General features: G+C 38.8%; 3 protein-coding genes across 3 annotated transcripts; 1 reads left to right on the forward strand and 2 right to left on the reverse strand.

Moving 5' to 3' along the window:
- The first annotated feature begins 272 nt into the window (after positions 1-272).
- Positions 273-8,580, forward strand: LOC119985577. Its single transcript, XM_038829867.1, has 13 exons — positions 273-456; positions 1,538-1,639; positions 2,780-2,809; positions 2,932-3,068; positions 3,442-3,621; positions 3,751-3,814; positions 4,494-4,601; positions 5,507-5,613; positions 6,111-6,223; positions 6,374-6,465; positions 6,741-6,794; positions 7,781-7,838; positions 7,964-8,580. The coding sequence occupies exons 1-13, from the start codon at positions 328-330 to the stop codon at positions 8,182-8,184; spliced, it is 1,395 nt and encodes a 464-aa protein (XP_038685795.1). The 5' UTR covers positions 273-327; the 3' UTR covers positions 8,185-8,580.
- Positions 8,581-9,047: 467 nt separating this feature from the next.
- Positions 9,048-12,065, reverse strand: LOC119985282 (mitochondrial pyruvate carrier 1-like). The gene is made up of 5 exons (XM_038829534.1): positions 11,915-12,065; positions 10,836-10,952; positions 10,649-10,703; positions 10,415-10,550; positions 9,048-9,330 (listed from the first exon to the last, which is right to left on the reverse strand). Exons 2-5 carry the CDS (start codon positions 10,926-10,928, stop codon positions 9,291-9,293), a joined length of 324 nt encoding a protein of 107 aa, XP_038685462.1. The 5' UTR covers positions 10,929-10,952; positions 11,915-12,065; the 3' UTR covers positions 9,048-9,290.
- On the reverse strand, positions 10,932-15,300 carry LOC119985578 (O-fucosyltransferase 37). The gene is made up of 6 exons (XM_038829868.1): positions 14,627-15,300; positions 14,248-14,416; positions 13,998-14,087; positions 13,125-13,887; positions 11,915-12,051; positions 10,932-10,952 (listed from the first exon to the last, which is right to left on the reverse strand). Exons 1-6 carry the CDS (start codon positions 15,298-15,300, stop codon positions 10,932-10,934), a joined length of 1,854 nt encoding a protein of 617 aa, XP_038685796.1.
- Between the last annotated feature and the right edge of the window lie 192 nt (positions 15,301-15,492).

The raw sequence follows: 15,492 nt of genomic DNA on the forward strand, positions 1-15,492 counted from the left end.
AAAATGTTGAGTTAGAGAGTTAACTAAGGAAAACTTTATCCCTTCTTTACCCCCACTTAACTCTCTCATTCCTATAATTAAACTAAGGTGAAGTTTTCATCTTTTCTTAACATCTTCATTTAATTCTCTAAAACATCAATTTAAGCAAACCCGGCGAGACCCACAAGTTGAGTTATGTAGTCTAGTGAGGCCCAATGGGTCAGCCTTTCAATGGGGGGGGGGGGGGGGGGGGGACCATCCCTGAGGGTCTGAACACATGGGTTTAGGGTTTGTATAGTGTAGACTGTAGTCCAGGATTTTACTGCGAGAAAATCTGTGTAGAGAAAGATGCCTCGCACGACCACGGTCGAGCTCCCCGGTTGGCCTCCGCTTCGAGCCCTAACTTTCGATGACCTAGGTCTTGTGAAAGGTCACTGCTTAGAAGAATACTCTATCACTTCTCTCACTCAATTCTACTGATAGATTACTCCTACTCCTGATTGTTTTTCAAATGCAAAGAAGGAAGGAAAAAAAACCTCCCGATTGTTACCGTTCCTCGTGTTTCCGAATTTTCTGTAGTTGTTGAGGCTCGTACGAAGTAAGGAGGAGTTCCTGTAGGTGACAAAAATGGTATGGCCCTACCTGGTCACATAACAACAAGACGAGCTGGATTGTCTAGGCCCACAGGTTAACTATCACAGTTAGGCCCAAACCTAAAGCCTATCTTTGGGTCCATATACAATCTTTACATCATTGCTAAGTGATATAAACAGTATTCTGACACCAAAACTGTCATATTCTCTGACACTTACTTACAGGATCTTTATAGCTTTATAGACTGGTCACTTTATTATGATCCTTCCTTAGCATGATGGAACTAGGTGTCAAGGCATCCGCAGGTGTTGGCGACCCGGTACAGTCGCCAGAACATAGTAATGGCGACGCCACATATGAGCACCATTACTCGGATTACCTCACTCATAAAGCAGTTCTTATCAGTCTAATCTACAGCCGATATTTATAGGTGTGACTGGCTCACATCCTTAAGTATGACTTTCTTTCATATACGTATCTATTCATTAAATACCGCCTACAATTCTTCCATACTTTCATCGACACCTGTCTTAATTATGACATATTGTTGCTTTATCGCTTACCCTGACACAACCGGGATAGTAGACTTTTTATACACTTCTTTCATACAAGTTGGTCCAATAGTATAACTGGAATGTACACACAATTCCCGAGGTCGATCATTGTTCTCTATAAAGACCCCCCTCTTTTCATATGCGGGGGATCGAGCATTTTTCTAAATAAACTAGACAATACAAAAAACACTTTCCACAAACTCCACATAATACCTATTCAGACAAAACACCTAAGACTATAGCTGGTCTTCCATCTCCGACAAGTACTAACTTGATCGTCGGAGCCTCCACGACTGGCACCCCCAAGCCGGTTAAGGAGCTTTCACGGTTTGCCTTGTTGTGAAACTTGCAGGATCCAAAGCTGCAAACGAACCCCACAGGAAGAAAAGTTGACCTTTCAACGATTGTAGAAATCTGCTCCTACAGTTCCCAAGGTGGTTGAGCGAAGGGGAGAGCCGGACTCCTCGAAATGTGTGTTAGCAGCTTCCTTGAATGACAGCCAATCAGACCCCGTATGTGTTTCTGTTTCCCCTCAACAGTGTAATTTTGGTAGTAAAAAAAAGTTATTATTTGTTGGAAGTTGCACGTTACGCTTGTTGTGGTATGAATTATGGTTTGCTTCTGTTTGTCGATGTTCCTCTCTTTTGTTGAGAATTGCTTATTGTGCTGATTAAGACCAAAAATACTATAATGTGTTTTATCCTTTGCAATTTGCAACAATATGTATTCGAGGTCTAATGCAAAATTAGCTGTGTTGGTTTTAATTTATTAGGACGCTCTAATGCCATGCAATTTACCGTGCCTCTTAAATCTATTTGAGTTTCTTGTTTTTCCATTTTTTTAGCAACATTAACGGCAATTGAGTTTTTTTATTAGGAGATTCAGCTAACAACTGTTGCTTCTACTGATAATAAATCTTCTTCATCTCTCACTAGTTAACTTGAACTGATATCCAGCTTAACTTAGGAAAATTTTCTGTTGTTTGGGTTTGGAGGTTCATCGTGGATTTTCATCTTAAATGCTTAAATAACTTAGAGACTGTGTTTCTTTCAATATGCCCGAGACGAAAGTAGGCTGTCCTGAGGCAGGACTATCCCACAGGAATTGCGCGTTGAAAATCTGATCAACTAAATGAATAACAAATGGACTACAAGTCCATTGATTGCTATGTGGAATACATGTCTCTTTATAGAATGTTTGGGGTGCGGAGGGAAGGAAGGGATGGTATTTATATTCCTTGTTTGGATGTTTTGCTTTACTTCCTGAATTTTCGAACTTACGGGTAAGCAATCCAGTCGTTTCTTCATTGAACTCTTTCACAAAGCATATACATCAACCTCTCTCCACGCCTCTACCTTCGGTCCTTGTTGCCCTCCTCCTAAAAACAGTGTAAGTTACAATTGCAGTAGTCACCTCATTTCTGTTCAATTTTGCTTTTGCTCCTGTTTGGTTACTTTAGCCAATCCACTCACCTTGTATAGCTCAATGCTAAGGTATGGGAAAACAATGCCTTGTTTTTTCTTTGGTAACATTTGATTTCCCAATCATATCATTGTGGGATAAAAAGTTCGCTACGAGGCTGTTGGATAATACTTTGGTAACCATCCAACTGAGTTGTAAATCATCTAATCGTTTTCTTTCCCTGGTTGCAGTTATTAGCTGTTGCAAGAAAAAATGGTGCGGTGAGTTACTTTGATTTTTCTATGAATTTGGATAATGTTCTTGCCACTTCTGACCTTGCTCAAGTGAATTTGAATATTTATCTGTCTTATGTCTTATAATCTATCTCTGCGACACGTTACAGATTGAGGTACTCAACCCGCTTAATGGGGACCTCTGTGTTTCATTTTCTAATGTCAGTGATGTTGGTGTTCATCCTGAAAATGATCCTACTGTTAGTTTGCATTTATTCAAGAAACAGAGACTGGACTGCACATATAGGTATGCTACCTTAATTCTACAATTAATTTGTTTATTGATTAACATGGACTTTTTTTTTACTATGACCATAGTACTGTGCACAACATGCCCATCATTGCAAAATTTTTGAGTCAATTTAAATAATTAGTACTGAACTATTAATAATCCATATTAATGGTTGGTTTGCTGCATTTTCTGTGTTGGAAAAGGTTGTTTCCTTATACTTGGCCCCTTTTTTTGCAATAAGGTGATAATTTTTAAATTTTATTGGAGTTGCTTTCAAATTTGTTTAGATCTGTCTGTGATCTTCACATTATGTCGCCATTGTTGACTATGGTCGCTGCTTCCATACGCACTTACATACGCTGGTCTATTGTTGACTGTTAATTATTAGGACTTGCACTTTGCTTACATGTACAACAAAAGGGAATGCTACCATGAGCTCCATTGAAGTTGCCAATTCGTCTGCAGATTCTGCCTCTTCTGGTTCTTCAAGAACATGGAATGTATGTGCTTCTGGGAACATCTTGTGTTCTAAAGTTGATGGAACTGAAAATTATGCCTTATTTGGAGGGTGAGTGCTTTGCTTTATAGTTTCTACAATTGCGTATGGAGTATTTATTTTGTAACTGATATTGAGTCTCATTACCGGGATGACTTGTGCTAACCGCGTCTTCTTTTTTTTTCCTTCCTTTTGACTCAGGAAAGGTGTTGAAGTTAACTTGTGGGATCTTGGCACATGTAGTAAGATCTGGACTGCTAAACCTGTAAAGCCTTTTCATTCTGCATAACGACTATTTCGCTTAGATAGACCTTTGGTCCCTCTAAGTCGTGGTGTTACTTCTCTGGACCTTTAGAGTTTAGGTTGTATGAATTTCATAAAAATGAATTTAGAATAATATTGATTGTCTACAATCACACTCAAGGCTAAAATGGTAAATGCATTCAATTAGATTGGATTTTGCTTCTTGTATTTTTTCATGTGCATGTAAGGGTTTGTTCTGCTTTATATCTATTTGCCCCCCATGGGCAGAATTATGAGACTGTGGGTTGCAGTGATATGTATGCTTCATAGGTGCTTCTGTAGGGTTTATGAGTTTTCTGATGGACGTATACTAATTCTTTTCTCCTTATGGTTGTGGAAGAGGGGTACCATCTAGCGGGGTCAAGCATGTGGTGCTTTACCATTTCGGTCATTTTACCCCCCTTACCTTTGAATCTGAATTCTGAACAGTACTATCAACCGTTTCTAGGAAATTGCTAAAATTTGTACAGTTTAAGAAAAATTTACGAAATTGACACTGGAGACCAAATTGGTATTTCCTTATTTAGAAGGACCAACGAATAATTAGAAATTGCATCTTTAATGAATGGAAACAACAACAATCCATGACTTCTTTCCTGGTTGTCTAGCATCTAATTTGTTAACTTTTCTACTGTGTCTAGCCTCCTAAAAACAGGCTGGGTATTTTCACGCCTACGTGGTTCACATCTACAGCGTTCCTGGACAACAATGATCACCGAAAATTTGTTGCTGGAACCAATAACCATCAGGTAATCTTTTGCAGCATTATTTGTCTAATAATAGTTTTGAAAGTATATTGGATTATAGGATACTGTAGGGATCTCCAATGTTGAGTCGATGAAAATTTCCTTCTATGTTTTGGCCCTAAATGTTTTCTGTTTGTTTATGTGCTCATATGAGACTGGTGTTCCTTTCTTTACCATGATTCAGAAAAGAATAAAAATAGAATGTATTGAAATTGTAAGATTTGATTGTAAGAAGGCTTAGTTGACTACATCAGTGACATAACATAGTAGATGTCTCATTAGCTGTACTCTTTTCTAACTCTTCTTCAAGGAAAAAGAGGAAAAACTACATGTAATGGTTTTGAGCAATGTCATTTTGTTCTTTTGTAATATTGATATCCTTCTCTCCCCCCCGGATGTTTTTCAAAAGTCAGATGATCTTCGTTGTACAATCAAACATTTTGATGCTTGTAAAAGATCTAATTTCTAATATCAGTGGTGGGTTGACCAACCACTGGTTTTTCATTGTTTCGGCTATAAAGAACATTGATAATGGATGTCTGCAAGTGGATAATGGCATACGAGTTGGTGCATTTAAGACCCTGAGGACTTATTGCCTTGCTAATGGTATTCTTACTCCTTGAAAAGTTTAGATTGCTTGTGGTGGGATTCCTCTACAACTGTTTGTTTTTAGTGCACGGGAAACTACAATGTATGTTGGGGACATGGCATTTTGGAGGATTGTCTGGATAAGCATTTGCTAATATTCAGAAATCGTTAGAAAGCGGCCTGGGTTTTTAAAAAACAAAAAAGCTGAACAATTGATACATGTACACATTGCAATGATTCCACTAATTTTATGAAATCCAATTCATTAATTTAGAATTTCCTGGATGCTATCTTATTTGAACCTTTTTGTTTAATGACAGGTTCACCTCTATGATATATCTGCTCAGCGGAAGCCTGTAATATCTTTTGATTTCCGGGAGACCCCTATTAGAGCAGTCTCTCAGGATCTTGATGGCCATACGCACAGGTATAGTCCCTGTTGTTTTGAGGATTTGTATGTAGCCTGATTTCATTTGTTTCCTTCAAAAGATGCGATGGTATTCTAAGACACTATAACTTACTGCTAGGGCAAACCTTGTCGTCGTGGCAACGGTTTCCATTGTAAGTTAGGGATTAAATTCAAATTAGGGAAATAGACTCCGCACCACTGGGTAAGACTCTATACATCGGCACTCGTTGGATCTGGAAGTGGTTGTTAGGAGTCTTGTGTTCTTGATCTGAGCATAACTATGCAACTTAATACTAAATGTCTAACGTGCATTGATTTGACCTTTAGTTTTGTAACTTAACAGTTAACATGAAACATCCCCTACATTTTGGCTCAAATTTTCGACATGATTTGGTGTGGAATAATTTTCTTGACCATCCAAAAGTGTGTTTTTTTGGATGGGCCAACTTTCATCTGTGATCAAGGTTAAAAGTTTTCTTTTGTTGTTGTCGTTGTTGCTCTTCTTTTCCCCGCAGGAACGCATGGAAAGGGTACGGGAAAATGCATGGTGCTAGTTTAAGAATTCTACAAGTTAAGACGGTAACATATATTGTTGATTTGCATTTTTCCTTCTATCTTCAACAAATGCGTCTGGATATTATTAACTAACGATAGAGCAAAAGTAAATTGCTTTCAAGCGAAGATTCATGACTTCCAATTGTTTATCTCCCTGATTAATTGGAGGATGAAACATTCCTGTAGTTGTGTTAACACTTAACAGTGAAGCTATTTTTCGCAGGGAAATTGTTAGGGTGTTTTCCTGGGAAGTGTTCTGGGAGCATAAGATCCACAGCCAGGCACCCAGTGCATCCTTTGCTTGCTTCTTGTGGTAAGTTTCTGCTGTAGTCTTTTTCTTATGCATTCTAATATATGTATGTCTTGCATTACTTGACTAAGGCTGGGTAGAACACTTAGGTTGGGTCATGGTCTTATCTTGTCAGTTGGGTGCACAAAGAACATTAATCTGCTTAGCAAAAGATAGAGGTCCAATTACAATCACTGGCTTCACTTCTTTACCTGATTTCTCTTTGTTTAAGTCTAGGTTTAGGTTTGTTGTTTCAGACCTAACTTTTTTCCCTAACGTTTTTTCCCCCCTTTTTTTTAGGTTGGATGGGTATTTGCGTTTTTGGGATATAAAGACTCGGCAACCTCTTTCAGCGGTACACTTGAACTTCACTTTTAAAGTAACTTGTTTAATTGGTAGAATAACCAATAAAAGAAAAAAAAAAAAAACTAACAATATATCATTTGCCAATACCAACACTCATGTAGCTTGCAATTTGGTCTGTGTCAAAGAGAAGTAGTATTGTAAAAAGTGTCTTCTGTGATTGCTTTTGAATATCTGGGTGTCCAGTTGTGTAATGATGCAGTATTTCAAAGCAATACACTTGTAATGTTCTGGCGCTTTGATATAATTATTTATGGGAGATGAGGAAAAGGGTTATATGTGTGTGCAGTTTTAGGCTCTTACAGACTTTTGTGCAAGCTATAAAATGGCTTTTAATGCCTTCTAATTTTCTGCGGAAAAAGACCTAGTTTTAGAGGCACAGGTAAATCCTGGGCACGCAAAGTGGTCCCTAAGCCCAAGCAACAGTAAAATCACTGGGGTTTTCTTGCTACTGAGACTTGAAACCCCCCCCCCCCCCACTGGTAGCGTTTGCGACAGCCCCCTTGATGATGAATCCCTTTTTCCTGATGCATTGGATCACTAAATGCCAGAAAGTGTTGTTGACATTATTCCCTTAATAATCACCAGAAAATCTTGCTTGACATGGAATTGTGCTGTTGAGTAATACAACATTGTTAAGCTTATTAAATGCCACTTAAAAGGATATGAAGTCACTGTGTCAGGGCTCCATGGATCTACACTTGTTTTCAATTTACGTGATGCCATCACATGACTTTTGGTATATTGGAGATTTTCTGAGTATTTTCTGACTTTTGAACTCTACATATCATCCGGGGTCCAATGATGTTTTGACACTGAGGACGTGCGCTTAGATCATTATGTGGGAATTGGGATACTGAAAATCAAACTGGTCTGATATTCTAATATTTTATTATTGCATTGGGGATAGAATTCTATTTTCAAAAACTTGGTGAACTATTTTCAATCATTTTAGTTCTTAAATGATTTTTGGTGCAGGTTTTCTTGAAGCAGCATCTCATTCATGTCATTTTTTATTCCAACTTCAATGACCAAGGTTAGTGCTTGTCATTGTAATGATTTGCCGACAACCTGAACAAACTTTGTCAGTAATTTCTTTGCATGACATTAATCAATAATGAGATGCTGGTCCTCTAAAGGCTTTATTATTCCTCTCATTAGAAGAGTCCCTTCCCGCAGCAGCAGATTTGTTGCAACATGAAGAACATGACACAAACGGGATCGTAATTGATGATGAGACAGGGACAAAGCGTGTCAAGAGAAAGAAGGCGAAGAAATGCAAAGAAAGTAGTGTAAAGGAATTTAAAGAAGATGAGGGAGCAAAGAAGTCCAAGAGAAAAAGCAAGAGGGTTAAGCATGAGGCTAGCAGGGATGCATCATGATTAGAAGGCATGAGGTTAGTGATGGACACTGGAGGAACAAGTGAAATTTTGGGCATGTGATTGTGTGAAGGTGCAGAGAGAACTAACAGTTGTTGTTGCACACATCTTTGACGAGGCTCCTTGGAAGGGGAGGTTTCTTTGTTCTTTTGAGAATTATTATTATTACGGCAGTGGAGGTTGACTTGCAGCTGAGATATGTTCAAATATGAACTTGAAATTTTGGTCTTAAATTAGCAAAATAAGGTGATTTGTAAGAGTCCCATCTATCAAGTTGATATTCAGGTTGTAATGGACCTAATGGTACCAAATAGGGCTGGGGGGCTGGAAATGCCAGGAATTTTTTTAATCTCAGCCATTTATAACGGTAGTATTGGGAGATGCCAACTCAGCATCAGATTTGGAAAGGAAAAAAAAACAACGAAGCCATCCTTCTGATCAAACATCAATGACAATCTAAAGAGCTGCGTCACTAGCATTGAATTGATCTACTCTATGGGCTTGGCTTACTCAAAACTCAAAAGAAAATGGTAATGAAACAAGGTAAATTAGTAATAAAAACTAGGGATGACAATTTGTGCCTGTCCCGACCCACGTGGATTTTTCCCGATCCAAGGCTTGTGCTAGGTGGGGACGAGGCAAAGAATCTCAATCTGCATGCAGGGTGGGGCAGGGATCTGTGGGTTATAATGGGTGGGGCGGGGCACTATGGTCTGAGTCTCAATAATGAATCACTAATAAAGTTTTCTAGAGAAACAAGGTAACATGTAAAAGTAGATACATCTTCCACAAGTCACACTACCCTGCAACTGCGTTGGTGCCCGAGGAGGGGATAATCCAATTACTCGAGAATTTAAGCGGAGCCAAAGACCGAAAATAAATGCAAGATATACTTATATAGGTTCGCAGGTTGGAAATACCTAACCTACTAACAGGCCCCAAAGATGCAAGATGTACTTAAAAGCACTCCATGTAGTTTGTGCTAACAGTTGCACCAGAATCAAATATACATTTCACAGAAGTCTTGAGTCTTGTACAGAAAAGTGCAGCAATTTCTTCACAAATTCAAACCAAAACCATGAATAGAGAAAGAAAGACGTCATAATAAGTTACTGCGGTGAGGCTTCTTCTTTCTTCTCTGACAAGTAGCTGTCATAATGAAATGCATACTCTAGTTAAATCAGGTAGTATGTGTTCCTACATGCAGGACTACACGCTATAAAAAATAGTCAAAAAAAAAACTTTTATATGGGCTATTTTGTGTTGACAAATTTAAATCACCAAAATGAAGAAATTACTGCAAAGTTGTAAATTCCTTAAATGTTAGAAAGTATTTTGAAAAAATAAATATATGTAATGCCAATGGATCTGTACGAGTGGGATCTATGCAAACACTTCACCCCAAGTATGTACCATTTAGCATATAAACCCAGATCAATAATCTCGAAAACTAATCACCAAAACCCACATCCAATAATTTCCCCTCTCAAAAATCCAACCAACAGAAAGTAGAGGCAGGGAAGACAGCTCAACAAAGCAAGCCACGAACAACTTCCAAAGTCACATGAGGCAAGAATATGTAACAAAACTAACAAGTGGTCCAAGGAAGAAGATAGCGGAACCTTCTTGTTAACATAAAATTAAGGGAGAAATATACGCATAATAGGAAATATATTGGCACATGCAAACAGACATACTCACACATAATAGGAAGACTAGAACTAGAAGGAATTACCTTCAAGGCCCAAGTATAAGAGTGACATGTGGGTAGGAACTAGGAACAAGAATGTAGCCTAAAATGTTTCATAATCCATTTAACTTAAATAGATTACCTACATTTATTTGATAAATAGAAGTATGGGTTAAAATAGATATGCTTAACTTCTGAGAGGGGTGGGGTAGCAAGATAAACTCTAAATACTACAGTCATTTTCTTCCATTTCCAGATCATTTTTGATTCAAATGAACTCCTCTATTCCTTAAGAATGCTAATGGACGACAGGCATGTCAGGACTCTTTCTGAAGTGAACATTGTTTTACAAACTTGACAAAAACTTCTAAGAAATTTTAATATCAAAAATCATTTCAAGGTGCAGCAGAACAAGGGAGGAGAGCACACAATCTTCCAAAACATGTAAAGAGGGAACCAAATAGCTGGAAGAAATAAGATCGGAAAAAACAACAGAATGCAAAAGATAACAAGTAAAACAAAGGTAATATCCGATGTTCTTACCCCTGAGCCCTTGCCCAACGCGAGAGTTGACAGAGCTGCACAGTCTCATTTGAAGCATGGCATGCCAGAAGTAGATAGTTACGAGGCTGTACCATCCATGCAAACCTCATGAACAACCCCGAGTAAACGCACATTACTGCAGAAGCCACATTGAAAGCAAAGTTAGAACCATAACCATTAGTTGAATCATGAATGTCTGAGAAATTCTATTCTCTGGCGACAAAAATTTTTAACCTCCTGTCATGTTGCCAGAAATCATTTCTGGCGGTTTCTGCATGTCCACCAGACCCTGTCACATTGATCAAATTTTAGTTAGTCAAGAAGATGCTATTTAAAAGCCTTGAAGAGTTAGCACAAAATGACAACCCTATAAACTAACACTATATTTCAAAATCTTGAAGCTAATGCTAGTAAGGCATACAGCAATAACAAATCCCCAGTTTGCAACAGGCCCCCAAAAATGAGTTGTCTTTGGACCAACAGGACTGTTCAAGAACGCTCGGAAAGATGCCATATATTATCTGTGTCTTGAATACCTCTGCAATATTAGCCCAAAAGTCAGATGATACAAGATAGAATAAATATGTTGTACATCCACATCAGGAAAATAACTTTATTGCTCAAAAATTTCCAGGTCAGTTGTGAAGCTAAAATATCAGATAAAACAAACTTCAAATGCAACTTGTTCGCTCTGACTTAGGAGAGGAGGAGTGGGGGGGCAGATCGAATAATGACTCTAAGCCTAGTTAATCCATAATCAACCAATTTGTACATTTTCAACCAATTTCAGCAACCACCTAAAACTATGAACAATTTGTTTCTTCAACTTAAAAAAATTCTTCACACTATTAGCCCCTCAATGCTGATATTTAATGTTCAACAACTCTATGAGGCCAATCGAATGGTAAATTCATGGCTACTTGTAGATAAATGATGAAGAGTAGAATTTCTAACAATCATAGGGAAGTTCTTCAGAAAGGAAAAAGAAATCCTCAAGTTATACCAGACCAGAACTCCCCTCAAAAGGGAGGAAAAAAAATCAAAACTTACAACACGGACATTAAGTATGAAAACGAAAATAGTAAATAAAATCAGTTTCCCAAATTTATGAAACCAAAAAACACCTCACACAAGGAATGAGCTCACTCACAGCGAAAACAAAGGGAGAAGCAATTGATCTAGACGCAAACTACTCGCAATTAATTTCTATGCATATTTTCTTGATTTCACAAAAACATCTAATCCAAAGCAAGAAGAGCTGCAATGTTTTTAAAATGAAAAAGAAAAAGAAAAATCGCTCGCAACTCTGTCCATCATATGCCATGAATCAGACACGGAATTATCTCATTCATGTATCTCCGATTTTACTACAAATTATCTCATTCACTTGAAGACAGATTTGTAATGTAAAACAACATATACCAAACGAGGATAGCATAACAAGATGGAGTAGGCTTATATGTACTGTCGCGCGTGTATATATAAGGATCGGATTTTTACCTTGGACCTCGCCGGAGAAGCTATAGCTGATCGGCGACGGCGACACTGAGTGGGTTGGAAAGAGAGGTCAGAAGACTCAGAACTGTGAAGGTTTGGACCGTTTAAATGATTTTCGATCTCTGCCAGCCTACTTTTCGCTGATGAGAGAACTTTGGTTTACTGACTGCTTTATTACACGTGTCTAGATCCCATCGATGAAGAAATTGCGTCTATCGAAATAAGTGTGGTCCTAATTACAGCGTAAAGACTCTCGACAAATTTTAAAAACGCGCGAACGTTGCTAGTTTGGTAAAACTCTTGCTGCGTCAAAAAAAATGATGATGACGATGACGATGACGATGGTGATGGTGATGGTGATTTTGTGGGGCGGATTAAATTTTGAAGATTCGTTTGATAAAATGGTTTCACAATAGTCATCCACCTTAGGCATTTGAAGAGGAAAGACTCATATGCGGGATCCCACATTTTATTTACGTGCGAGTATCATCATGTGTGGTTTTACACTTAAACAAAATTAATGGTGTTAGATGGATGACGCACTATAAATAGAATTTTTCATATTTTGAATATGGATGCCTAAACTTGAGTCACCAGACATATATATATACAAAATTTCTCATCTGACAACAAGGTAAGTAACTTATAGCCCAGCGTATGATCATAGGAATATTAACGGGTTAAGTCAATTTTTTGTCATTGAAAGTTACTCCAAGTTTCACTTTGGTCATTCAAAGATTAAACGTTCCAAATTGGTTACTCAAAGATTTTTTTGATACAATTTGGACACTCGAACAGATTTGGTGAATTCTAGGCAGTCAATAGTTCTTACAATGTCCTTTTTGGAACATTTTTAATACTTTTGGGATGAATATAACCATTATAATAGGTTTATCTATGTGGATGTGCCATGTGGAAAAAAATTATTATTTATCTTTTTTATTTATTATATTTAATGCCACATAGGTAAATAATACAGATGGAGTTGACTGTCAACGTGCCATGTAGGACCGTTGACTGTCCAAGATTCACCAAATCTGCTCGAATGTCCAAATTGTATCAAAACAAAAAAACCTCTGAGTAATGAACTTGAAACGTTCCAACTCGAGAACTCCTGACAATTCACCAAATTGACCCTAGTGAAATATGTTTTAAATTTGTTGCAAAAAATGCATGGCAAAAAGAATTGCTCATTGGATTTGTTAAAAAATACCTGTCTTGTGTTTACACATACATTCAGGAACTGGGTTTGCTGTTACATCTTGGTCTCTCTTGTTATTCGTCGGAAAGGGCTGTCCTTGAGTTTTCCGGTGCAGCTTCCGAACGATTCTTCCGAATTCTGCATCGGAAAGAGAGGAGTCCTCGAAGAAAGGAATCATAAATCGCTTGTTTGGCTTGATGTATTTCCTATGACCCACATATGCGCGGTGTCCCTGCAATGCTCGCCCCATGTTTCCTCCATGAGATGGTATAAACACGTCGCTGCTCAGTGAGACAATGTAGTCAATGGCAGCCAGGACCGAGGCCTTCTTGGTGAACGGTGAGAGTTCTCCCTCTCGCGCTAACATCTCCTTCGTCACTAAGTTTGGAAAGTCTGCAACAAGGGGTTGCATAGCTTTACTGCCTCCAAATGGCTCTCCTCCTGCAATATACACTCGAGCACTCCTCGGAGCCCCTAAAGCCTTTAAAAACCTGGCCATTTCTAATGCATTGAGGGGACATAGACCAGCAAGTCGTCGCTGAGCGTGGGTCATATTTAGCCTTCCAGTGAGGTATTGCGGTTGAGACTCTCGAGTCTTGGTGATGATTTTGTCATACTCAGGGCCTAAACCAGTGAGACATCCGGTTCTGACCCACACATCCTTCTCTAGCCGGAGATGGAGAGCAATGTACGGGCCTTCAATCCACATCCTCCTAGCAAGACGATAACCAAGCTCCCGGATTGGTGATGCGAATCTTAATGCGTGGAATGCTACCTACAATGCACAGAAGGAAATTAAGGTCAGATCGCCTAAATACAATTGTAGCTACGATGCTGATCACCGACAAAAAGTTGACAGTTATCTAGCTAGTTTCCTGATTTGACCTTGCATCGAAGCTTTTGCAGATCATGAGGGAGATTCTTTGAGAGCTTAGAATCTAAACCTTTTAGTACAAGAAGCCCTTCTTCACTCAGCTGCATCCACCACCATTGAAAGGTGAGATCAGACCTTAAGTTATCCACATTTTATACAATTGCAAAGAGACTGATTATTAGGTAACAGGAAATGCAGTAGATGAGACAGCATTCGATAGCGCAAATGAGAATTGATACGGAGCTCATGTTTTATCATTACTTGTCTGAAGAATTTGGTACGGATCCAAAGTGGTGAAACGTCGTAAGGAATCTGGTTTTCAATGGACTGTCTTGACATCAAATGTGTCGATGGGAGAGACGACACAACTCTTACATCGGCTTGTAAAGTCCTCTTGAACTGTTCAACATCAAAAATTTCTCCAAATTCACTGCAAATTCAAATGACTTTTGTGTTTAGGGACCAGAAAGTCTCAAGCCACAATAGTGCAGATTGCAGAGTAATCCCAGCTCACACATTGCATAAATCTCAAGAATATTAAGATAGATGTGATGAATTCATGGTTTAATCATGCCACAGTCATAGTAAAAAAAGCAAATTTATCCATAGAGATCAAGAAATACTGGCATTGTTTGTTTACCTCTCATCACCCCAAATCAGATTAACCTGCAAAACAGGCACAACCAAGGCTGCTTCAAGAATTCTTGCAATTACAACAGCATCAACAATCTGATTCCTCTGTTGGTTCAGTCCCCCTGAAGCCACAACAACCAAGAACCTCCTCTTCTCCTTCGAAATCCGGGCAGACTCTCTCCGATAGTCGAGACTGAAACCTAAGCAAGGTCTGTACTCTTCTCCATTTGGCTGCTGCCAAAATTCCCTCTCCTCCTCCGACACATTCCGGGACACTTCACGAGCCGGCAGTGGCAACATAATACTCTGTGCCAGCCCTGCTTCAGCCTCCTTGTTTGAAAAGATTGAAGAAAGGGAAGCTTGAACGAAATGAGATTGGGAATATGACACAGATAATGGTGATGATGGAGGAATGAGAGAACACGGAACTGAATCTTGAGAGTTGGGTATTAACGTGAGAACGAAAATTCCCAAGAAAGTGAAGGAAACAAGGAGGGAGAGAAAGAAGAGAGAGAGGGATGAGAGAGTGATGGTATGGAGTCTTGGGCTGCTATGGAGTCTTGGACTCTTCTTGGGGGAGAAGATAAGGGAAACCAATGGAGAGTCCGAGTAGAAACTAAAGGTTGGTGATGATGGAGTCAATGTACTGAAGGGGTTCTTGATGTTCCTCGATCTTGCCATGAAAGCTTGCTTGTTTCCTGCAACAAGAAATTAACACTTCTGGTTTCTGGGTTTTTTGTTCTTCTTTGATTTGGTGAGTCTTCTGGTGAGTGATGAATCAAGTTTGGTAGAGAAAAAAGGAGTGAAATTTTGATGAGAATCAAGAAATGTTATCCAAACAGGGTCCTGCTTTCGGGGTTTATAACCGAGCAG

This window comes from Tripterygium wilfordii, chromosome 19, assembly GCF_013401445.1.
Source record: "Tripterygium wilfordii isolate XIE 37 chromosome 19, ASM1340144v1, whole genome shotgun sequence".
Classification (NCBI taxonomy): Eukaryota; Viridiplantae; Streptophyta; class Magnoliopsida; order Celastrales; family Celastraceae; genus Tripterygium; species Tripterygium wilfordii.

What these genes read in the sequence shown, in the direction of transcription:
- LOC119985577 (XM_038829867.1), top strand. Translation starts at nt 328, where the DNA reads ATGCCTCGCACGACCACGGTCGAGCTCCCCGGTTGGCCTCCGCTTCGA. An exon ending in CTTCTCTCACTCAATTCTAC is followed by an intron (nt 457 to 1,537) that starts TGATAGATTACT and finishes CAACGATTGTAG; the next exon opens with AAATCTGCTCCTACAGTTCC. An exon ending in ATGACAGCCAATCAGACCCC is followed by an intron (nt 1,640 to 2,779) that starts GTATGTGTTTCT and finishes CCCTGGTTGCAG; the next exon opens with TTATTAGCTGTTGCAAGAAA.
- LOC119985282 (XM_038829534.1), bottom strand. Translation starts at nt 10,928, where the DNA reads ATGGCATCTTTCCGAGCGTTCTTGAACAGTCCTGTTGGTCCAAAGACA. An exon ending in ACTGGGGATTTGTTATTGCT is followed by an intron (nt 10,704 to 10,835) that starts GTATGCCTTACT and finishes TCAATGTGACAG; the next exon opens with GGTCTGGTGGACATGCAGAA. An exon ending in CGTTGGGCAAGGGCTCAGGG is followed by an intron (nt 9,331 to 10,414) that starts GTAAGAACATCG and finishes TCATTATGACAG; the next exon opens with CTACTTGTCAGAGAAGAAAG.
- LOC119985578 (XM_038829868.1), bottom strand. Translation starts at nt 15,300, where the DNA reads ATGGCAAGATCGAGGAACATCAAGAACCCCTTCAGTACATTGACTCCA. An exon ending in GTACCAAATTCTTCAGACAA is followed by an intron (nt 14,088 to 14,247) that starts GTAATGATAAAA and finishes TGGTGGATGCAG; the next exon opens with CTGAGTGAAGAAGGGCTTCT. An exon ending in CTTCTCCGGCGAGGTCCAAG is followed by an intron (nt 10,953 to 11,914) that starts GTAAAAATCCGA and finishes CTAATATTGCAG; the next exon opens with AGGTATTCAAGACACAGATA.